Source organism: Triturus cristatus, chromosome 8 (assembly GCF_964204655.1).
Source record: "Triturus cristatus chromosome 8, aTriCri1.1, whole genome shotgun sequence".
NCBI lineage: Eukaryota > Metazoa > Chordata > Amphibia > Caudata > Salamandridae > Triturus > Triturus cristatus.
The window spans coordinates 1189227568-1189252456 of record NC_140591.1 but is presented as its reverse complement, the minus strand read 5'-3'; the positions used below and the strand labels follow the sequence as shown (position 1 = coordinate 1189252456).

Below are 24889 nucleotides of genomic sequence, written 5' to 3'. Positions count from 1 at the left end.
GGGGTCATTTCAATGCCTGTGGAAGTCCCATTGGGCCACTATAGAAGTTACTAGCCACATGTGAATTACCGCATATGGTAGGACACTTCAGATGGTGAAATCAATGGAAATGTCCTTGTGAAACTGTGGGAAAATGCCGAATTATGGGAGGAATTGTGTGAGGTTTCCCAGTTGCTTCAGTACTTCATCATTTCTGAGGGTACTCCCTGAAATCTCTGGTACACCCACCCACTCCCACACACATTCTGGAGATACTGGAGCTGATACCGAGGCACTCATAATGAGGCACACTCTGGGCTTGATTTAGATTTCGGCAGATGGGCTACTCCATCACAACCGTGACGGATATCCTTTCCCGCCGAGATTTAAATCTCATAGGATATTATGGGATTTATATTTCAGCGGACAGGATATCTGTCTACGTTGTGACGGGGTAACCCATCCACCAAAATCTAGAGTAGGCCCTAAGACATTATTATGTTGCTAAATTGGTATTTTAATCCTCATAATTATTGATTCAAATGGACCTCAATGTTTTATAATGATGCTGTCTTTAAAGAAGATCATGACAAACATTCAGCAGGAACTGTTGTAGGGGGCATTCAGCAATACCAATTTTTTGATATGTTCCTTTCTACCACTCAGGTAGGGACAGTGTGTGTGTTGCACTCACCTCAACACACACCTACTTGCACACAAACAGTTTCAGGTATCATTTGTGTTCAGTCTATAGGGATTCTGGAAGCAAAGCTTTCCAACAAGAATGAGCTCTACAAAACAGTAAATTTAACATATAAATATACAACTAAGGGCCTGATTACAAGAGGGTCAGTGTGTTCCAACCTGTGTCAAAACCTCTGTTTGTGCAAATGTCAGAATTATGAGTCAGAAGGTACGCAACGTATCCGATAATTATTGGATGCATTAAATGCCTCAACTTTCGTGAAACTTGCCGAAATTGAACAGGGATATATGTATGGTTTTTACTAAACACCAAAATCCACATGTTATTCCCAGAGAACTTGTAACTTATCACACCAGATAAATAAAGTTCCTTTGGGTATCATAATTTACGAGGCGTGATAGATAGCTCCCTTACTCATAATGAGGCCCCAAGACAGAATTTTTGATATTGCTACATATTATTGAGGATAATGTTCATATCGATAAAGCTTGACCAGTTACTCCTTCATAATCAATTGAAGTGCTCCAAATAGATGTTGAAAAGGATTAGAGCTAAGATTCAACCCTGAGGGACTCACCTCCCTATTCGTTTTTCTTATGTAAGAATTCTGATGGTTGCTGCTCTCTAGTTCACATTGTTAGTAAAGTACTTTTGGGGAAATTACATGTTCCAGTTTAAAAATTGGATAAATCATTATTGAATTTCCCCATAAAAAAGTTTTTTGCTTTGGAAATTTTACTAATTTATAACCAAATGTTGAAAAAATCATAATTCCCCTAAAAATGTTCTCTAATTTTCCTTTGTTGATTGCTTGGTGTATTATTATAAGAACGTCTCCGAAGAGTAGCCACTTTGCTTGACAAAGTTACCAAAGGCTGAGCCAAAGGATCCTCATTTGGGAAAGAGGAGTTCATGCTTGTGAAATCTGCCAACCAGTTGGTGTGGACGCGTGGGCATAGCTCACTATCAGACTGATGTCTCTCTGCCAAATGAATTATTTCCTACTATGACAAAAAAGGATAATTTTTGTCCGTCTTGTTTGAAATACATATATACATTTGTGCAGCATTTGCTGCCTTTTAGAGGCTAGAGCCGTTCATCTAATCCATCTATCGGGTGTATTAAAACTATCTGGCCACAAGTGTTACCTCTGTGTTCCAGAATATAGAAATCAATAGGTCAGATGTATCCAGTTAACTTTTAAAAAGTGTCTGATGCTCTACTGCAGTGCATGTACAGCCTTCTTAGTAATATGTGATACATTTGAGTTCGAAACAGATTTTAGGCCACAAGCAGTTAAATCTGGTGGTTCTGTGTTTAACCAGATTTTCAGTAGCTTGTGCTGTTCATTTAAAATCACACATTTGCCAATAATTCTACTGAAAGTGGGACGGGGCTTGCTACTCTTTGCAATTCTACAGTATTAAAGAAGGTGACACAGCTGCATCCTACCAGAACTGCCTAGATATTCAACAAACAAGATGTTATTCCTAACATCCTTTCTTCCTCTATACAAATTTTGTGTGTGTGCAAATTGGATAAAACACAGTGTGCTTGCCCACAGTTTCAAAACAGATTTGATTTTTGCAAAAGACGTTGAAAGCTAAATGTGCCCACGATGGTGTGCCCAGGAGGGTGGTCAGCACAGAGACTGGCTGATTTGTCATTCATTCAAGGATGTGGGCTCTCCTCGTGCTCTCTTGCCATGTGTAAGGACTACCTCCCACTGGACCTATACTATACAAGGTATGCTTCCAGGCAGTGGCGTAGCGTGGGCTGCCAGCGCCCAGGGCAAGGCTAGTAGCCTTCCACTTTTCTTTTAAAATTTTGCGCCCCTAAGAATTGCCTTAAGAATTTTGCACCTGGAGCACCCGCCCTTCTGCCCCCCTGTGCTACGCCACTACTTCCACACAAATCCTGGCAAAAAGGAACAGGGATAAATGTGACTCAAAAAGAGTGGGTAGAAATCTCCCTTTTTTAATTTTTTTTTTGTTTCATATTTATTTATTGAGAGAAAGAAATTAACAATACATAGAAATCTCCCTTTTTAACTATGAATTGCTGACATGGTCCAACTTTAGGCGAATGCAGATGTATTGTGTGCACGCATTGCTATCCTCGCCCTCCTCCAGCATGCAGGCTCTGTTAATGACTTTAAAGGTCTATATGTGAAATCTGTATTTGCTTATCTATCAGGGTTTCTTTGCTCCTTGCATATGTGAGACTTGTGGATCAGGACCCAATCTTATGAAAAATAAGCACATAAAATCATACTTGAATGAGCCCAGGTACCACCCACTACCAGCAGGTCGATTAAGACCTGTGGCCGTGACTCAGATTTTATAGACTAATGTGGAGCAGTTATTTATAAAAAAAAAATTGTACAGGTGGGTAGTTAATGTCAGCCTTGGTAGTGAAGAAAATGAAATTGAGGCATCTTTGCAAAATCAATTTAATGACACATCATTATGTCTTGATCGATTCATTTCAAGCAGGATTAGGTCATGGCAAGAACATTTCAACAAGAAATGTTCTTCTAACCTTTTTTCCAGCATGACAAACCACAGAGCAAAAATGTATACTCTGAAGAAAACATTATCTTGACATCTGTTATGAACAACAGTCTGTATATTCTGTGATTATTCTAATAGTGCCAATCTTCCGATTATGCCGTTTTGCCAAAATATGCTTCTCATTGCTAGGGTAGCATATGTGCATGTAAAATGTATTAGTGTTTTTTGTAAAGTTATTGAACAATCAAATCCACCATTTTAGGGGAGGAAGCATGCTTGTGTGTGGGAGTATTGCTGCAATTGAACTATGGATGTTAGGCATATGATTGCCATATGCCTGAACAGGTGGACTACTCACATTGGAAAGAGTAGGATGTCTACAGGGGGGCGTATATTTAGATCCCAGTCCATCGCTAATCAGTTCAGGTCTTCATAGTTCCACAGATTACTCACTTTGAGAATCCTTCCCCACTGAGCAAAATTTAGGCCCCAGTGGTTATCCCGACCACCACACATGGCGATCACTTCCTCACTTGGCCTCTCATTTCAGTCGGCCAGTCTTCTCCATGCTATATTTTCATCAGCAGGGCCGGACTGGGAACAGCAACCAGCCCAGGCAGATTGCTGCTCGACCAGCCCTGGGAGTGGAGGAAGGAGGGGGTAACTAGCTATTTATCTAGTTTAGAGAGATGAGCAGCTACAGTTGTTTCCATGCAACATCCACAGCTGTATCACACAAACTGAGCACTGGGAGAAAAAGGTAGGGCACAGTCTCTGCCACAGTCTTGGGCTGTTGTTTTAGTTATTTGGAAAGCTTGAGCGGGGTAATTTGCCACCTTAGAAAGCGATAGGTGGTCACTTGTCACAGGAACTTTCAAGGCATGTGCTGGTTTAGCCTGGAAATGTAGCAGCATTTGTTGGCATATTTCAAGTAACAATCAGAAAGAGACTAACTAACCCCTCAGAACCAAGGGGATAGGGTTAGAAATCAACCAAACACAATTACCTCATAAATTATATGAAAAACTACATATATAATTATAATACAATTGTGTAATAATGTGCAAAATATCTCCATATGCTCAATATATACATTTAAAAAAACAATAACATGACATTGAATATAGACATAGAAATAAACAAATTTAACGTAACATAAAACATTGCTGGAAGAACTAAAAAACACACATCACCAATATTGCCAATATACAATAAGGAGCCAATACTTTATTTCTATTTGTACGGTGTACTGCTGATTGCGGATTTTAATCCAAATGTCCTCAGGTAGAAAGAAAAAAAAAGATGTATATCATTTATAATTTAAATTTACATTTATTTATGCAAACACACTGTGGCATGCTATGTTTATGTCTCAAGTGAATTACATGCCCCTGGCATTTCTTCATACGTGGAAGGCATAGACTTAGATCTTGACTTTCTTTGTAATACTAAACACATATACATTTATTTCTGGCATGGGCCTTTATTGTGCCTCAAACTGCCAGAAAGCGCTCTTAAGAGTATCTCGAGAGTGAGTGGTTCTTGGAAGTGCTTTACTCTATGAATAATTTTAAGCAAGGGTGTGCTAGTGGGTGACTTTGGATGTAATATAATTTAGACTTTCTCAAGTACATATTTAAAGCATGTCACAACGTGGATAGTATAACTTTATGCACTGACTGAACACACTGTGTGTGTGTGTGGGTGTGTGTGTATTTATATATAATTGAGTGTTTAAAGAGGATTAAGGAGTGTTTGCATGTGGGGCTTTGATTAGTGGACCTTAAAGAGCAGAGATTAAAGATAACCAAAATAGATCTGAAATATTCCATGTGCTATACAGGTAGTCTGTTCAGTTAGATGGAAGGAAATATGATACCTAATTGTGTCCAGCTGGTTGAACATGTATAATCAGAGGGAAAAGGATGGGTGTTGATCAAGGTAGGTTGACAGAGAGAATGAATAATAAGCAGGCAAAAGCCAAGATGGTGCTTGATATCAGGAAACCAATACGTGTCAGAAAATATTGTAGTTAATTAGCTGCTATTTTTACTGTAGTGTGTGACAAATGGTGTACCACATTTCTTGGAACCTAGAGGAGTGGCAGCGAAATATAGCAAGTCAACTCATACTGATAAAGCAAATGTGTTGGAAAATAAATGATGTGGTTATGTAGGCCTGAGTGAAATTTCTGGAATTTTCTCTGCCGAAAAACCCAAAATGCCCAAGAAATGCCAGATTCAGCACTGTGCACTATTTTTCATGTATATTTTTTCTTGAGTAAATTTTTGTCACGAGAAAGTATTTCACGCCATGAAAAGTACTAAATCAAGAATGACATAAACAACAGATCAATATTTTAAGCGGTGCCCTTGTGCCGTCTCGGGGTGCCCCACATCATTAATTTTATCAGCAGCCCTGGTGACCCCCTTCTTCTACAAGAGCCAGATTTTTTTATTTTAAAGAGGAATGCACTGGTGCCTACCCAGAGTACCCCACAGCAATCAGTAGGGGCTGTGTGGAGAAGCCCAGGGCACCTGCAGCCTCACTGGCTCCCCCGCCTGCACCCATCCTAGATGCAGCGGGAGACATCATTTCATCCATTCCACAGGAGCAGGTTTAGTTTACTCCTGTGTGGTGTGAGCAATTAAGTATTTTTTTACCTGCCTGATACAGCAGGCAGGGAAAGGTTTTGCACTCATTACACTTTTCCTACCTGCATTCTCAGGCAGGGAATTAAATGGTTCCCGGGGGTTAGCGACCCCAGCACACTGTCCCTGAGTCAGCCACTGGGGATGGGGTACCCAGGGCTAACCAGTGACTCTAGGATGGGGGCAATGCAGCCTTCCTCCCCTTTATTATAATATTGGCCCTGGGGGGTGGGGTCTCTGGACCTCTTACCGGGTCAGGGTGGGGGCCACAATCCCCCTTCCTCTTTCTTTTTAATACAATGCTGAGAATTGGAGTCCATGGGGCCTTTTTAAGCTTGGGGAGGGGGGCCACACACCATTCTCATTTTTTTAAATATCAGCCATGGGGTATGGGTTACCTGAGGCCTATTAGAGGCCCCCATCACCGGGCATGAGTGACATGGTATCTCTACTCTGCCCCTATGTCTTTTTCTTACATTTGTCCTAGGACTGAGTCCTTAGTCCTAAGAAGGCTGCCATCACCAAGTAGTTAATGTGGTGGCAGCCTATCAGATCTCAGCATGAGAATGTATCTCACCGCATCCTTGCTGCAAAATATATACTGCAGTTTGAGCCTTAATTGCTTAAAAATGAAGGAACAAATTTACATCTAATCACAAAAGGCACTCTTTCTGATCAAGATCTAGCGTTCTGAAAAACGTGGTCTAAATCTGTTCAAGCGTTTGGGCTATAGCTGTGCCTAATGGTCCGAATGTAATAAATGTGGAAAATATGTATTGAGATCCCCTTTATTTAGGCCCTCACTTGATGGATTGCCCTGAAACTTTACATGTGGAAACTAGACAACAATAGCATATTTTTGAAACGTTTCATAAAGATTCTGCCACTGGGCATAGGTAAAATTTATATATGTAGAGCCAATTAGGCTACAACAAAAAGTGGGAAATCAAGTTTTAGATATTTTTTTCTTTCTAGTGTATATCACTAAAGACTTTCATGATTTCAAGAAAACAATATAATTGTCTTTCAAATGAACACTTTTATCTAGAGAAGCCCAATGTATTTCGTGCAGTGGGAACTGGAATGAAAAAAAGGTAATTTTATGAACTCTATGGGGATAGTCTAGCGCCTGCATGAAACCAAAAGGGGAGTTTGTTAAGGAACTCAGCCTCTGGTTCAACCCTGATTCTTACTAGAAGCTGCATTTGTTGCATCCGAGTGCATGCCTCTGGGACTGTTGACTGGCTTCTTAGTTGACTGTGTAGCTAGCATAGTTTCCTCGCCCATTTTTGATGAGTTGCTTCACGCAAGCATTCTGGATGGCTGTTTCGTCTGTAATGCAGGGTGATGACTGGGCAAGGGACATGTTCATTCTTTGGATTTCTTCGGTGGCTGAATTTGAACCATGTGCTCCTCATGATCATTCTTATCTGTTGGACCCGCACTCTTGCCCCTGATATCTTTTTGTACCAGTGAGAGCCTGTGGAGAAAATCGCGGCTTTCTAGTGAGGTAACAACAGCCACTTAGAGCTAACAGGCATGTGAAGACCACCAGTGTTTTCCTCTGTCCACCTTTGTTGGACTCTGTTGCCCTCTAGCTTTTAGAGGTTTCTGGTTATATATTGTGAATTAAAACATTATATTACACCTGTTTGATGTGTATTGGTTAAAAATGCTATTTATTTTCTTGATACCATGAATGTCTTCCAGAATCCATTCAAAACCAAACAAAATAGTACTGAAAAATTCTCATTTTCTATTTCAAATTAGAATTTCTTTCATCTACTGTGTACAAATACCTATCCGTCATCACTGTTTGAGAAATTTTCTTTCATGGACACCTCATAAAACCTTGGGTGTTTATACTGTACATCTATTACACCCATTCTGCATAAACAACATATTTCATTCAAGATGCAATAATCAACACTCCAGAACTTCACGCATCACATGAATGCTATTCTAATTATCATTATTTAAAAATGGTCTCTCACAACCAAAGTGCCTCAAACGTTCCATTGTGTTCTATTGCCTACAAGTGGAACTTTTTTTAGTTATTGTAAATTCTAACAATTACCATACTTGAGGATCATGTAACAGGGTTATCACACTTTTTATCAACGATAACCACATGCTCAAAAAAGTCTCTTGAACCCCACAAAAGGGTTGTATGACAGAGGCAGGTATGAGCCTGAGCCCCCCCCCCCAAGTCTTGAAAACAACCCAACCCCCAAGAGTCTTAAAAACAACTACCTTCCCTAAAAACTAACCCCACCCCCCAGAACCCGTCCCCAGCCTCACTTATCGGACCCCCGTCCCGAAGGTCCCTCTCCTGATCCTTCCTCTTCCTGTGCCTGCCCATCTGTTCTGCATCTGGACCGCACACTGCCTTAACCATGCAAATGTGTGGCTAAGGCATATGCGTGGTTGAGGCAAGCTTGGTTCCGCTTGTGGGGAAATCGCATGCGTGGCTCCACACATGCAAATGACACCATTCAATGTATTTCAGTTCATGGTTTTGTTGCCATACTGTGCTATTTGGTTTCTGGCATATTATGCACGCATCTGGGACCAGCAAATGGTTCGCCATATGTCAAGCAAAAAATGTCTTGAAAAAAGTATTTCTGGTGCATTCAAAATTCAAATAAAAGATAGTATATCAATTTGTGGCAGATTGGTAATGTTTACTACTTTTATATTGCCCCATCCCAAGTTAATGGGGGGGACTTTTTTCACTATAATTATTCTAAGTCATGTTTCTGTACAGCCTGCCTTACTCGCTTCTGATTGATATCATGAATATAATAGAAGTTAGTACTGTGGCTTGTATAGCACACACTGCAAACTGAAGTAAACCCTTTTGCCTATTCTTCAGTTTTACAGACCCTTAACTCTCTCTCCATGGAAGATTTGAAGTGTCTTTAATTAACTCCAATATAGAAGATAAATGTCCTATTGATGTCAAAAAAAGGCTTATCAATTTATTTCAATTTAGCATAAAACATATTTGAATATGTTGTGCATAATCTAACCACAGTAAGAGTATGAGATTCAATATTTTAATTAAAAGTGTCATCGCTGCCTGCTTTTTTTATATAATCTCATACTTAGCTGTAGAATCGGTTACAGATTTTCCCAAATATGAGACCCACTTCACAGTGTGTTTAGCAGAGAGTGCAGGACTCATATTCTTTAAGGAAGAAACATTAAAACTATTGTCTTTCAAGATCATCAAGGAGCCCCTGTAACTAATAATGAACAGACCATGCAACGATACTTTTATCAACACTGTATTAATTGTTTTCCTCTACATTAAGGTCAGGCTGGCCCTTTGGGTGTGCTCGCATTCAACCATTGCCAGAAATGTGATTTATTAGTTAAAATGTTTCCCCAGACCACACTCCTTCCGCTGTTTCCCGCTCCCCGGAACCCCCTAATTCTCCTCATTTGACCCAGACCCCTGTCTTACCCTCTCTGAACTGCATTCCGCCCCCTACACCCACTGTCACCCACCCCCTCCCTCATCACGGCTTAGCACCTTCTCAAGCCCCTCCTCCGAACTCTAGGAATGTCCCGACCTCCCCATCGGACATCCATACTTCTTACAACCCAGACTCTCCTCCTATCCCCCTTCCCGAACTGTCTCCATCACGTCACACCAGGTCTTCTCCGACCAATACAGAAGCCTTCCTTCCCCCCACCCCTTCCCTAACTGCACTCTCCCACACCCTTTTAATTCAGACTCTGTCCAACATTGAGCGCAATCTCACAACCTTGACGACTGAACTCACATGGCTTAGAGAAGATGTCAACTCCCTCTACTCCAAATCCCTATCTAACCGCTCTAACTCCGCCGACCCTGGCCCTCCACACTTATTGAATCCTCAACTGTGGAACACCACTCCCCTTGGCTGCGGTTCTCATAGGCCCCACCGCATATCAAATCATCTCACCGCCTCCGACCTTCATACCCTCTGCAACACCTACCCTCCTAACTCCTCTAGTCACGTTCCTCCCCCTCCTCACTCCAACATCCCAATTATTTTGGGGACCAGCAGATTCCCCCCGCTTCTGTCTCCCCAGCCCCCCTCCCCAACGCACCAACATCCATTCACGCTTTCCCCTCACTGACTTCCCTAAACCCCTCTCCTGCATTCTCCCTAGCTCCAACATCCCTGTCATTGTAGGGACCACCAGATCCCACCCTCTCCCGTCTCCCCCAGACCCCCTCCCCAATGCACCCATCCATCCACTCTCTCCCCCCCACAGACTTCCCTAAACCCCTCTCCTGCATGCTCCCTAGCTCCAACATTCCTGTCATTGTAGGGACCACCAGATCCCCACCCTCTCCCGTCTCCCCAGACCCACACCCCAACATACTACCATCCATTCATGCCCTCCCCCAAAGACTGTACTAAACCCCTCGCCTACAAGCTAGTGAACTGCCGTTCGGCTGTCAGGCATGCAACTGAAATTTCAGAAACCATTCTTAGTGAAAACATTGACATAGCCTTCCTCACGGAATCCTGGCTCAATGACCACTTCCAGCCTTGACTTACTTTCCCCCCCGGGTTACTCTATCATCAGAAAGGATAGGACAGAGAGAATAGGGGGTGGACTAGCGATTATTTAAAAAAATGAACTCCAACTTTCCCGTGTCAAAAATCCTGACGGCAATACCTTCGAATACCTTGAAACCGAACTTAAGTCTCAAGGTTTTCGCCCGATTCGACTGCACAATATCTACCACCCACCTGGTGACCCACTCCCCTTCATCGAGGAACTATCCGAACTTCTTAACCAATCCTCTCTCTCTAACACCAAAAATCTCTTCCTTGGAGATTTTAATCTCCACTGGAACGTGACTGATGACTCCTCAGTCCACCTCCTCACCAATCTTCTTGAGATCAATGAACTCAAACAACTCTGACACTCTCCCACTCACTCCAAAGGAGCCACTCTTGACGCCATCATTACCAGCAACAACTTGGCTTCCCTCTCTGACATCATACCCATCGACTGGTCTGATCATCACCTCATTCTGTTCTCTGTCGCAAACATTGACCCATTCCCCCTCACCAACAACATTAAAGTCTCAAAATGGACCAGATATGTTAATAGCATCCCCCCTGGTGAACTTGAATCTAAACTCCAAACCCAACTTCTGCTCACCCCTCTCTCCCTAAATGCTAATGAACTCACTGAACATTTTAACAAAACCGTCATCCATGTCCTAAACCAAATTGCCCCGTTCAAACTTAAAACCCTAAGAAACATTCCATCTAAATCATGGTACAATTCCAACCTCAATGACGAAAGGCATGCTCTTAGACGTGCTGAAAGAACATGGAGACAACACCCTTCCCCCACCCATCTTGCTCTCCTCAGATCCGCCAGAGCCCCATATAAGAAACACATATTCTCGGAAAAGGCCTCCTTCTTCTGTACCCAACTCGATCGAGCGAAAAATCGACCCAGAGAGCTATTCAGCATAGTTCAAAACCAAACCTCCTTGGCCCCTCCAACCCTGACGGCCACAACTGACAAATGAGAAGAAATTGCTAACTTCTTCTCCGAAAAAATAGCCATTATAGACCAATCCTTCCTAGAATCTCCACCACATCCCCTATCTATCGATGTCTCTACTTCTCAATCTCCCTCTCTATCAACTTCCCCCTCCTTCCTCCCTCATGCCGCTATCGCTCCGGACTCCAGCCTTTTTAACCCTCAGCCTAAAAACAGCGCCTCCTGGCTCAATTTCCACCCCATAACGGGACTCGAAGTCTCTAACATCATCTCCAAACTTAAACCTTCCTCACACACCAAAGACCCTCTTCCCGCTAACCTCGTTCAGGAGCTCAAGCACATCATTGCTCCTTATTGGTTCTCTATCATCAACTCCTCCTTTACCTGGGGATGTGTCCCTCCCTCCCTCCCTCCAACTCGGACAAATCACTCCCATTTTTAAAAATCCCAATGCTGACCCTAATGACCTAAATAAACTCCGCCCCATCTCCAACCTCCCCCTTCTTTCTAAAGCTCTTGAAAAATGTGCCCTTCATCAACTGGACAAACACATAATACGGATTCCGAAAAGGCTGCAGTACAGAAACTGCCATACTAAGTATTGTTGACGACATCCATCACTCCCTTGACAACGGCGAGACCTGCCTACTCATTCTCCTTGACCTCTCTGCAGCATTTGATACGGTTAACCACCCTGCCTTACTTAATGCGCTCAGAGTGAAATTTGGCCTTAATGGCCTGGTACTTAAATGGTTCTCCTCCTTCCTACACCACAGAATTCAACAAATCAAAATCTACAATTGCCTCTCTAACCCCACACCCGTCTCCCTAGGTGTCCCTCAGGGATCTATTCTCTCCCCCTCGCTCTTCAACTTCTTTATGGAGCCCCTTATCCTCATTCTAAAACAAGCCGGTATCAACTACCACCTATATGCCGATGACACCCAACTTTACTATAAGATCCAATCCCACTCTGACGTTCTACACCTTAATAACACCCTGTATAAAATCCAATCCTGGTTCCACTCTAACCATCTCAAACTTAACCCTAAAAAAACAGAAATCATTCTCTCCTCTCCAAAAAACAACCCTCTTCCTATCCAAACATGTATCTCTGACCTTTATGCCCTAAACTGCCACCTCACCTTATCAAGCTCAGTTAAATCACTTGGCATCACCATTGACAACAGCCTAACACTCCAGACCCACATAAAAAATTCGACCAAAGGAGCGCTCTTCACCCTACGCCATCTCAAGAAAATCAAACCCTTCATCCCAGCTGACGACTTTAAATTGGTCGTCCAATCACTGGTCCTCTCAAAAATTGATTATGGTAATGCCCTCTTCTCCAGAGCCCCAGAAGTTCACCTTGCCCCACTCAAATCTGTGCAAAACCTAGCGGCCAGGCTGATCACTGGCTTCAAACGCTTTGACCACATCTCCCCAGCCCTTAAGGCCCTTAAATGGCTGCCCATTGAAGGCAGATCCACCTATAAGATGGCATGCATTACGCACAAAGCCCTTCACCAAAAAGCCCCACTTTATCTTACTGATGAACTCAACAAAGCAGGATGTGCCCGACCGTTGAGAAGCACCAACGCCCTCCTCATCCAAACCTCTGACAAAAAAGAAAACCACTCAGTCTCGCTCTTTCTCTGGAAATGCCCCCAGCATATGGAATGTCCTCCGCAAAGACCTGCGCTGCAACCCCTCCTACATCAGCTTAAAAAAAGACCTCAAACTGCACTTGCTCAAGAAATGTTGGGGTCCATAATCCTTTCTTTCCCCTACTTTTCCCTCCCCTCCTCTTTTTCCTCTTTTTTTTCCTACCTGCCTTATCTCCTAGCCCTCCTCCATCTCAGGATACTATATACTACTCGACCACTTGTACCCATTTATTTCTGTTTCTTATCCCTCTCGGGGCGTCATTTTGTTTATTTGTATTTTGCTACTTGCTACTCAATCGAACCTATGTTATCCCCATGATCTGAACAATTGCAATATGCCTGTATTATCGTCACTCATGTAAAGCGCTCTGATACCCCTGGGTCCAGCCAGCGCTATATAAAACCTTTAAAATAAAATAAAATAGATAAAAAATAATAACGTGAGTTTGTGAGCATTCACAAGCTCCTTTCTTGCTCTTTCTCCCACTGGATATGGGTGGAGTTTGGCTCCTGCAAAGAGTTGGAGGAAGTATGAAAGTGATTTATCAATGGACCTTTCCCCAAGAAAATATAACTGAAGAAAAAATTGTGCAACTGTACATCAGGCTGCATTTCCCAATTGCGCAGTTTTACCATGCGCACAATTCCATTCGGGTGATTGGCAATGCCAAATAATGTTACGTCATTCCGTGTAATATACCTGGAAACCTGTAACTGGTGCAGCTTTCCAAATGTAGTACTATAGTTTTTATGACCAAGGAAAAAAATCAAACCTGTGCTCAGGAGTACTTATACAAGTGCAGATTTACGATTTCCTTTGTGCCTAGGGTCCTATGCATGATAATACTTTGAGGATGTCTTCTTTAGTCATACAGATAATTCTTCGAAGTGTGAAGTTTTTTTTTTAACTTGTTGGTGCTGATGTATCAACCCTAGAATTGTGTTCCATATTGACTAATCCAAAATATCTTTGCCCTTGACTGAAGTTCAAGGATAACCCCCAAATGCTGCTTAACATAAAAATCTTGGGCCTTATTTAGCGGTTGGCAGACTAGATACTTTTATCAAAATGGAACAGATATGCCACCAGCCGCATTACAAGTGCGATAGGCTACATTGCAGTCATAATTTTGTGTATGGGACATCTGCCATGTTTGTGATGGGACTTTGGCCATGTTGTGATGGGATATCTGCCATGTTTGTGATGGAATATCTCGTCTGTCAAACTCTAAGAACGTCCTCATGTTTGAAATGAGGTAGCAGGAATGTATCCCATCGAGTCCAAAAAGATGGTCTCCCACACACTCATCAGCAGCAGACTCAACTATGGCATCGCACTCCACGCCGACATTACCCGGAAACTCCTCAGTGAAGAACATTTATAATGCCTCCGCCAGACTCATCCTCAATATCCCCTGCAGCAGCCACATCACCGGCCACCTGACACACTGGCTCCAAGTCAACAAAAGAATCACCTCCAAGCTCCTCACACATTCCTAAAAGGCCCTACACGATGTGGGATCTGCCTATCTCAACCACTGCCTTGCATTTCACGCACCAACCAGAGAACTCTGATTTGCCCAACTGGCCCTTGCCATCGTCCCACGTATCCACAAGACCACAGCCAGAGAAAGATCCTTCTCCTACATCACAGCAAAGATGTGGAATACCCTATCTCTGCACCTCAGGACAGCATAGTTGAGCACTTACAAATTGTACATCTCTCATAACCAGAAAACATACTATTTAAAGTGGTGTCAAAGGACGGTTGGTTCCAGTCACAGGCCCACTTGAAATCCATCTGACCTTGATTCCTGACACATGTAATGCAAATTTCAGTAAACTGATGTCATAAAGATCATGAAATCTTCTGCATAACTCTTTAAAATCCATCATAGCATCACAAGCTAGTGAGCAGTGAAAGCATATTTTTGCACTGGCTACACAACGGTGAATGGTGACATGATATTCTGGTCTTTTAAAATATTGTAACACACTGTTGAAGACACATCAAATTCACCACAGAACTGTAGGCAGGGTAAATAGAATATAAATGCTTCACGTTTATTTAACCAAAAGAATATAACCAGGTAGGAGAATAGAATGAAACTTGGCAAAGTTGAGTAGTAAGTCCCTTTGAATACAACCTACGCATGTTATAATTGTGGTGGGCTCGTGCAAACGTGGTAAAGTAGATCTCTATGGTAGTCTCCCATCGGAAGTCATGTAAAACGTGATGTTTGCCTTTCACACTCAGCATGAATGTGGTTCAGTATCCTAGTAAACACATTTTTATTAGCATATATAATAAGACATTCAGAACAATATCCTAAACTCACTTCAAACCCTATTTTTTTGTCTCCCCAGGTGATTACGTAGTTATGACCGTTTACTTCGATTTAAGCAGAAGAATGGGATACTTCACTATTCAAACCTACATTCCTTGCATATTAACAGTCGTCTTATCCTGGGTATCATTCTGGATTAAAAAAGATTCTGCACCAGCAAGAACAGCACTGGGTAAGGATCCTATCTGAAGGAGCATTCCATTATGCATGTAGGAAATTAGAGATTGTGGGCCTGATTCACAAAGGTAATCTTACACTTTTGTGTAAGTTTACATTTATTTGCTATTCACAAAGGTATTTTACTAGCAGTGTGATTAGGACTGCGGAGTCTCCGCACATAAAAAGATAGGAGCGTCCAATCCTTTTCTATGTGGAGGCCTCCGGCGGTCATAAAGATACTACTAGTAAAATACCTTTGTGAATAGCAAATTTCGTAAACTTACAATAAAGTATAAGCTTACCCTTGTGAATCAGGCCCAAAAAGAGCATGATTTGTTTGCATTTGTGGATATATCTGCACACATCATTTTGTTGCTCTTCTTACACACTCATTGGCTTGATAGCTTGGCTTGGGAATTCCCTTTTGTAATACAGGTTGTTGGGATGGAAAATCTTTGGCATGGTGATGGACATGCACCCCTGCCTTGAGTGCCCCCACAGTACTGATGTTTGGATCCCTAATGCTAATTTGTTGTTGTCATAGGCAAACATGGATCAGGCATGTGCACCATGACATATGCCTGTCTCACATAATGTGGTCTTTTTGGACTGGGATGAGTATCCAAAGCACCACCCTCAGACTGGTGAAAGGCTACTGCACTGAAGTTAAGCAGCATGAGTGCAGTGGTGGCAGCATACCGTATAGCGATCAGTATGAATAGACAGGTCATTTTTTACCTGTGTCACTGTACTGAAGCCTACAGGTACACTCATTTAAAGTTCCACTGCTGGGTGCTTAACTCACCCTTGGGCTAAATCGGGTAGCTGTGTAATTTAATGCAGTGCACATGTGGTGTACATGTGCTGGGTGCCCAAGAATGGTTCAATGCAGAGATAATGCAGTACTGTGCAATATGTGGATCTTAAATGCATGTGCTGGGCCTATGTGTGTCTATGAATGGTACATGACATGAAGAATGTAGTGCTGTGCAGTGCGTGTATGTTATGTGCATGTGCTGGGTGTATGTTTGATTGCAAATGGTACAATGCATGAAGGATGTAGTGCTGTACAATGCGTGTATGAAGTATGTATTTGCTGGGTGTAATCAATCAATCAAGCAACTTGTAAAGTATGACTACTCACCTCTAAGGATCTCAAGGCGCTGGGGGGGGGGGGGGGGGGGTGGTGGGAGACTGCTGATCCATCAAAGGCACTGTGGCTCAGTGGACGAGCCAGGTCTTAAGGGACCTTTCTAAATTGGGGCAGCAACGGTTATTGCCTAAGGTTAAAAGGCAGGATGTTCCAGGTTTTTGCTGTGATGTAGGATAAGGATATTCCTAAGGCTGTGGTCTTGCAGATACATGGGACAGTGGCCAAGGACAGTTGGACTGAGTAGAGTTCTCTGGTGGGTGTGTGAAATGCAAGGCGGTGGTTGAGGTATGCAGGCCCCACATCGTGTAGGGCTTTGAAGGCGTGTGTGAGGAGCTTGAAGGTGATTCTTTTGTTGACTGGGAGCCAGTTGAGGTCTCTCAGGTGGCCTGTGATGTGGCTGCGGCATGGGATTTTGAGGATGAGTGTGGTGGGTGCATTCTCAATGTTCTAAAGTTTTTTTAAGAGTTTCTGGGTGATGTCTGGGTAGAGTGCATTGCTGTAGTCAAGTCTGCTGCTGATGTGTGTGTGGGTGTTCGTCTTTCTGGAGTTGGTGGAAATCCACTTGAAGATCTTTCTAAGCAGGATGATGAGACGGAGTTGATCTGGCAGTTCATGGTGAGCGAGGAGTCCAGGATGATGCTGAGGTTAAATGCATGGTCAGTGGGTGTGGGGGCATCCCAGATCTGTGGGCCATCAGGAGTTGTCCCAGGAGGAGGGGGTAGTCTGACTCTCTGTGTTCAGTCGGTGAGGAAGTAGCAGATCCATTCCAGGGCTTTGTTGCGGATGCCAGCATCGTGGAGTCTTGTGCATAGGGTGTGGTGGGAGACGTTGTTGAAGGCAGCCAAGTGGTCCAGGAGGATGAGGTCTGCAGTTTTGCCTCGGTTGAGGAGGGTAAGGATGTCATCTGTGGCATCAAGGAGGGTGGTCTTGGTGCTGTGGTTGCTTCAGAAGCCAGATTGGGAGAGGTCCAGGATGTGGTCCACTTCAATGAACTTGGAAAGTTGGGCATTGATGTCCTTCTCGATGACCTTGGGAAACAAAAGGATGGGTCTGAAGTTCCTGAGGTACTTCAGGTCGGCAGAAGGTTTCCTCAGAAAGGGGTTGATTTCTGTGTGTTTCCAGTCTTCCAGGAATGTGGTGGAGTTGATGGAGCAGTTGATGGTGTGGCAGAGTTCGGGAGTGATGGAGGTGCCGGCTCTGTTGAAGATGTGGTGCGTGCAGGGGTCTGAAGGTGCTCAAGTGTGGATGCTCTTTTTGATCTTGAAGGTGCCGTTAGCGGTGAGGGGAGTCCAACTGAGTAGGGTCTGCTGGAGTTCTAGTGTCTTTCAGTACAGTGGTTGCAGGTGGGATGAGAGGATCTTTGGTATCAAGGTTGTTGAAGCTCTCATTGATATCCTTACTCTTGCAGTGGAAGAAGGTGCCAAGGTTGTTGCAGCGGTCTTGGGAGGGTGGGATGTCTGCTGTCCCTGCACTGAGTTTGGCAAATTCTTTGACCACAGTGAAAAGTTCTTCGCTACTGAGTGCATTGGTATTGATCCTTTCTTGTAGGGCTACTTTCTTTTTTGTTCTAATGAGGTGGGTGTATGTCTGTCTGTGAATGATAAAATACATGGCAGGATTTGTGTTCCATTTGGGAGACCCAGAGCTGCATGTTGAAAAATGAGAGGGTAGAGGTATCCCTTCAGACAGATTTGTGTGTTGCTGCATCCCTGTAAGCTGGTCGGAACACACTGGAGAAAGTGAGAGCCGGGCTTTCCAGTACACTTCAAAGGGTGCTCTTCAATTCAGAGAAGAGGCCTGTGCACATCTCGGGAAGGAAGGAAAGGAGGCTGATAACAGGATTGTGATTAGTAGGGCTAAGACCCTGGGGTTACCTCTTGATACACATATCACTTTGGCTAACATCCAGGTGTGAGTCTCTAGTCACACCCATGGCATGTGTTGAGGGGCTATTAGATTTGGAGATGTTCATACAGTGACAAATTGCTTTCTGTAGAAAAGAAAGTATTTTACTTTGTGGCGGTAGCTGTACATAAATACTTATTTTATCACAAAAGCGAGTATTTGGCTGCTGCATATATTTTGAGTTATGAGCCTGTGTTCACCTCCGGCCCTGTGTCTACCACCCCCTCCCCGATAAACCTTGGACTGCTAGACCCACACAAGTACCGAGAGTTAATCGCTGAAAGGTAACTCAGGATCCATAGTAGGTCGGACCCCGGCACATCAGATTAAAAGACCTCATCCCACACAGCTGGATCATGTGATCCCTGCTTGCCCCCTGGCACTTTGAAAGGTGTTCTGACACAGGTCCTATTGTTATCAAACCTTCCCTTCATTTCCAATTTCTATGCACCATTTTTGTGTGGGAGAAAAATAAATAGTAGTCTACCGCAAAGCTTATATGCTGTAATCCTTAGAGAGCCCTAATGATAATAAACTGAAATAAAACATTTTAAAGGTCGTTTTTAAAGGCTACAGAGGCTGGTCTGTTCTTGAACTAAAAGTAAAACTTGACACATTTTCAAAGGAAGAATTGTCACCTTAATTTTTTCAGGTTAGTTATCTTACTGAAAATGGTTTTAGAACAGATGGTGAAACTCCAGTAACATTAGTCATCAATTCTATAGCTCTCCGTGTGTGTGATAAAAGCTTTCCCTGATCCCAACTTGAAAATGAGCCAATTGAGTAGGAGCTAGCACAGATGTCCTCCATGAGCCACAAATTTGGGAGTGATCACAAAACCTTTTTGGCTGGCACGTATTCATGTCTTTAGTAGTAAGTTACAGTACGGCTGGAGGAAACACATTACCACTGTGCTATAAAAGCAGGATTCTGTACATGATAATGGGTGACAAAATGTTTCTGTTAGTTAATTCGGTGCCATTTTGTGGGGATGGTTACCTAGTCTGTTGCTTTTGTGCTGGAGTGTTAGAATGAGAGGTTGTTGTGTTCCACAGTGGTTATGGTGTTTGTCAAATGGCTTGACAGGTTGTATTGGGTCCTGGTATCCTTTGTGTTCTGTAGTTCTGTGTATGTTATTATGTCCTTTTCAGTTCACTGTTGAGATTTAAATAAATGCTGTTAAATGTTTAGCTAATGCAGAACCATTGTCTAGGGTGGTAAAATAGATCTGATCCTGCTCTCCACTGCCCACAATCAAGCAAGTGATCTATGCCATTCTCAAGAGGTTATAGCCACTCTTTGTATAATGTACTCTACACCTTATATGAAATGCTGATGTATGATAAGTCCTAGGTCTCTGGAAAGCAAGCTGGTTTAAGAGCTGAGATTAGAATCATCTTTCCTTGGCTCAAGTAGGAATACCGTATTCACTTACATGAAAATGCCTCTGCATGATGCAGTTCTCTCACTGAAACTGTACCTGCATTCTTAAGGGTAAATGTCTTCCTGGACAATAAGGTATCAAGCAAAGCCATGTTTTCTTCTATATTACTGACAATTTTGCCCTGGGATTGAAACAAATTATCATTTAAATCACAAATTGTCTTCTAAGTAAACTGCCCCCCATTTTTTTCGACCAATCACAATCATGAAACTTGCATGTCGTTTCTCCCATTATAATTTGCACAGGATTGCAAAAGGACATCTTCACACAACACCAGTGTGAGAAGGTGTCTTTATTGAATTGTCAACCCCATTTTTGTGGACCAACACTGATGGTTGTTTCACTGCTAACCAGGGAAGCGCTCTGACCCCTAAAACATGTTGAATTGGCTAACACCTAATTGTAATATGTAACTTTTCTATAAATCCATGTTATATTGCATATCAAGTACGTACACCCATGGCCTGGAGAATTAAATGTAATCTATGGACTGCATAACTACTGTGCCATCCACCAGTGTGACCAGGCAAACAGGACTCCAGGCAGCTGCTGTTAAAAACTGGAACCCAGCCTGTCAAAACAAACCCTTTTTGATTTGAGAAAACCTTGTTTTTAGTTAGCCAAGACTTTTTGATTGACTAAAATTTGTAACCTATACTTACTTATATGGACTTTCATTTGACTCTCTTCAACCATTGTACTAGGGACTTACAGGTAGGTTGTCTTTGCAAATTGGAAGATGTGAGAATGTGGCGTGACATGAAGGGGGGTGGAGAGCACTGAGGGAAGTCGGGCTTGGTTGTTCTCTCTACCTCTGCTCTCCTGGCCTTCTTGTCTGCCAGCACTCTGAGGCTTGTGCACGGCGGCGGCACCCGCTACCGCCATTACCCTCCATCCGCAATTACAGTAACCTTAGCGAGTGCGGTTGCTAGTAGTGGGCAGCCGCGGAGAGTGGACTGCAGGCAGGCTACGGAGACTGCCCGACTAGGTTTGGGTGCGGTCAGTGGCCATCTGGTTTCCCCCACTTGCTAGGTGGTTAGTTGGGTGGACAGTGGTGCCACAGAGACATGGAGCAGAGGCCTCAAATGGTTGGAGGAAGGGGAGCAGCCACCCATGAATTGTCAGTTCCCTATAGGCATCTCAGCGCCTACAGCATCCTATTGCCCCTTGAGGCCTGTGGATGAAGACAAGAGCATTGCTGTTGGTGCTTATTAATTTAAATAACCAAATAACTAACCAACTCCAGTCTCTCAATCCGCAAAAGCGGACCGGTGAAGCGGAGACCGGGTGCGGCTTGCGGTTCAGGGGCTAGCATATGTAGCAGGGGTCTGACGGCGCTGTAGGGGGTCTGCCTGCCACAAGGCTGCAATCTGCACCCGTAGTGCCACAGGCAGAATGCGGGTATGACCACAAACTGACAAAGCGGACTGGCAGCGGCATGAAAGCAGCTTACTGAAGGTGAAGAGAAGGAAGAGGGGGGTCCAAAGTAAAGGAGGCTGTCTTACGCCTCCTCCGCTCTTAGCTTTATTAGCCTGGTTAGAATGGCTCACAGACCCTCGATCCCTTCAATCAAATATAGCTACGAGGTCAGGCCACTTGCGTTGGACAATGCCTCACTTACAAATAAAGCAGCGCAGGAAGCGATTGGGCAAAAATGGGGCCGGAGCATTGCGTAATGGTCTAAGCACCTCAACAGGAGAAACAGCTAGTTTAACAATATCATCTCTGACGGCTCTTGAAAATGTCTCCGTGCGCCAATATTCAAAAATTCATGTCATGGCTTGCCAATCAACTACTGCAGGATATTTCAAAGCTCTTGAATGAACCAGTAAAAGCACCAGGGAAGGTAATATAGATCCTGGAGTTGAGACAACAATGGGCCAAGTAAAACAACGCAAGATTTAAGTTGTAAAAAAACTGGACGCAACAAAATCAATGATGCTTCTTTTCCAGGGAAAGAAGAAGTGGAAAATAACCCTTCAGCAGCTGATAAGAGCCCTTGCAACTTATCTAAAGTTGACAATGTGATCTCAATTCCAGAGATGGGTCCTTGCCCACTGGTGGTAACAGTGCAGGTTCATGCCCCCAGAACTCCAACAGGAACAAAAATCACCCCTAATACATCTATTGGGCTGGAGAAAAAGTCACTGATAGATCATAACTCTGATAAAAATTTACAGAATGAGACAGGATTCCTGCCCAAATCAGAACATTATGGTGATTATCATCCAGCATTGATCAAAATACAAGTGATGAGGTATTTTTGTCATCTCATATTCGACCACCTAATTTCGCCGTGTCAAACTTTAAAAGAGCCGGAGGATGCCAAAATATGATACCTGATGCTTTGTCATGTCCCAAGGATTGTAAGAGCAAAGTTGAAATGGATCCATTCACTCCAATATCGGAAACAGGAATTATTATGCACAATCTTAAACTGACTTTGATTCCTGAGATAATTGATATTGGGAAGACGCTCACTATAAATGGAGCAAGCTGACTCTATGAACAATCCCCTCAACTTAGCCGACCTGTCATTATTAGCTAAATATGATGAAGATTTCTTGGTAAGAGCACGAGTACTACAAGGTCCAAAAGAGCCCGAAACAGGATTATACCACGGATACTATAAATAATGCTCTTAACTTTCATTCAGCTAAATTGAACATCCAGGTGGATTTATTAAACACACTAGCTCTCTATGTTGCCAGGATTGACTCTAAGTTACTTAATTTATCAAATCTGGTAGTAAAGGCACAATCTGACACAGATAATTGATCACTTGTACCTGTGCCCACATGTTAGATAAAATCTCAGACTTACCAAATATAGTTGGTTCTTTGGTGGCAGAGGTCAAGTCAATGTCGGTAGAGAATACAAAGGAGCAAGTAGGCACAATAGCGCATGATCACTGCCAGTGCCATGACACCAAAGCACCATTAGTGCCAACATCTTGCCAACCTACGAAAATATTGGATAAAAATGGGATTGGAAAAAAGGTGACAAACAATAAAAAAGATTACCTCAGGCATAAAGATCAGCAACAGAACATAATACCATCTATAATGAAAGACAAGAGAAGGGAAAACCAATTAGTAAGGGAAGAAAGTATATTAAGTAGTCATCAAAAACCTCCTGATCCCACTGAATGCATTGAACCTATAGAGTCATCACAAGATGACGAAGATACCCAAGTTACCAATAATACAGATTTATCTTAAACACCGATACAAGAAGGGGTAATTAAAAGAGCAAGGAAAAGATTAAGAAAAGCGCATAACAGAATAAAGAAAATAAATAAAACAAAAAATACCAGTTTATTCCATAAACCAAAAGAAATGTACCCAATTTTTAAATTGTCGGAAATACACCAGTGTGAAGTGAAAGATGGGTTTACCACAAGTTTAAGCAGACCAGATGTGTCACTTTCTACTAATGATGATGTTAATAAGTCTATAATAATGCACTCCACAGATGCATCAACTACCCAGTGTCCAGACAAGGCCTCGGACAATGGCTTCCACCAAGAAGTGGAGACCTGCAGTTATCAGTGCAAGGTACGGAAAGGGGAAGGTGAAAACATAATACAGTTTTACCGGAAAACAAATCAACTCATATAAAGTCTGCATGAACCACATGATCTGGGAAAAGCTTAGATCCAATGAAAAGACACCCTGGAAAAAAACTGTGTTTTAAGTGGCATTGCAACAGAAGATGACGGATCAGGAGGAATGAAGATTCAAGGCTTACCAGTGTTATTTACGAATTGTGGACACACCAAAAATGTAATATCAATGGGAGATAATAGTCTCACTTCCTCTGTGAAATTAATATTTACCCCACGGTATGTTTGAAGGGGTGCATACGGTATGTTAAATCGTAGTAACATTCTCAAACTGTTAAACTCAATCTCAGAGCTTAATGATCTAACATCGGATGATTTAGACTCAGTCAAATTTAAATAAGATCCAAGGAATCCCACTCAAGAGCTGTCTTGTGCCACTTGGCATAGTGAAGAGATTATTAATAAAATCCTAGAAAATGAACCACAATTTGTAAAATGGGGTATCGAACTAAACAAATGTAATGATAACCAATAACCAACCTTATTAATTCCAAAGAACTGTTCCGTTAAACCCCATGACAAGTGAAACATGTGGAGGTTACATTAATGTTTTTAAAAGGAGCAATATTTAACCCTGTACTGACTTCTGGCATCAACGTTTCAAAATGTAACTCGAGCTTACGAGTTAGTGAGAAATTAAAGAAAAATCCAGTTTTCACTGATGACTGGGCTTGGCTTCCGAAAATTGCTAAAGAGAAAGCTGAAGTGAACAAATGATGGTTAAACAGCTCAACCACTACAAACAAAGTAATATTTGCTCTTCGAATGTACAAGGGCTGATAAGATTGCTAGAAGATCAAGATACAGTAACTTTTATACAGAATTTCAAAGTGCTAATGCTTCAAGAAACTTGGAATATGTGTAAAGAACCCATAATTGGATATCAAGAGTGTGCAAATTTTGCATCCTGTTCATTTGCCTGTGGTTGAGCAGGAGGTGGGCTATCTACTTATGTGTTGTTGGACCTGGATATCAAGCACTATGAAATCGATTTCCAATTAACATAGCTATTATGTATTGAAATAGATTAAAAAAAATATATATATTTGTTTAAATGTATATTTAAGCACAAAGAGATCAGACAAGACATCCCCATATACTGTGCTTTGGGAAATAGTTAAATTCCTAAATTATCAATACCCTGCCGTTATCTTAATTTTCTCAGGAGACTTCAATATGCAGTTGCTTTCTAAAAATTGAGCAGAGCCTTAAT

At 42.6% G+C, this 24889-nt stretch overlaps 1 protein-coding gene across 1 annotated transcript in view; it reads left to right on the top strand.

Annotated features, from left to right (window-relative positions):
* Positions 1-24889, top strand: part of LOC146805595 (gamma-aminobutyric acid receptor subunit gamma-3) — a 1239042-nt gene that overhangs the window by 1144332 nt on the left and 69821 nt on the right. The window contains exon 5 of the mRNA XM_085623813.1: positions 15410-15562. Within this exon, the coding sequence (XP_085479939.1) occupies positions 15410-15562 (153 nt within the window). The remainder of the gene's footprint in view (positions 1-15409; positions 15563-24889) is intronic.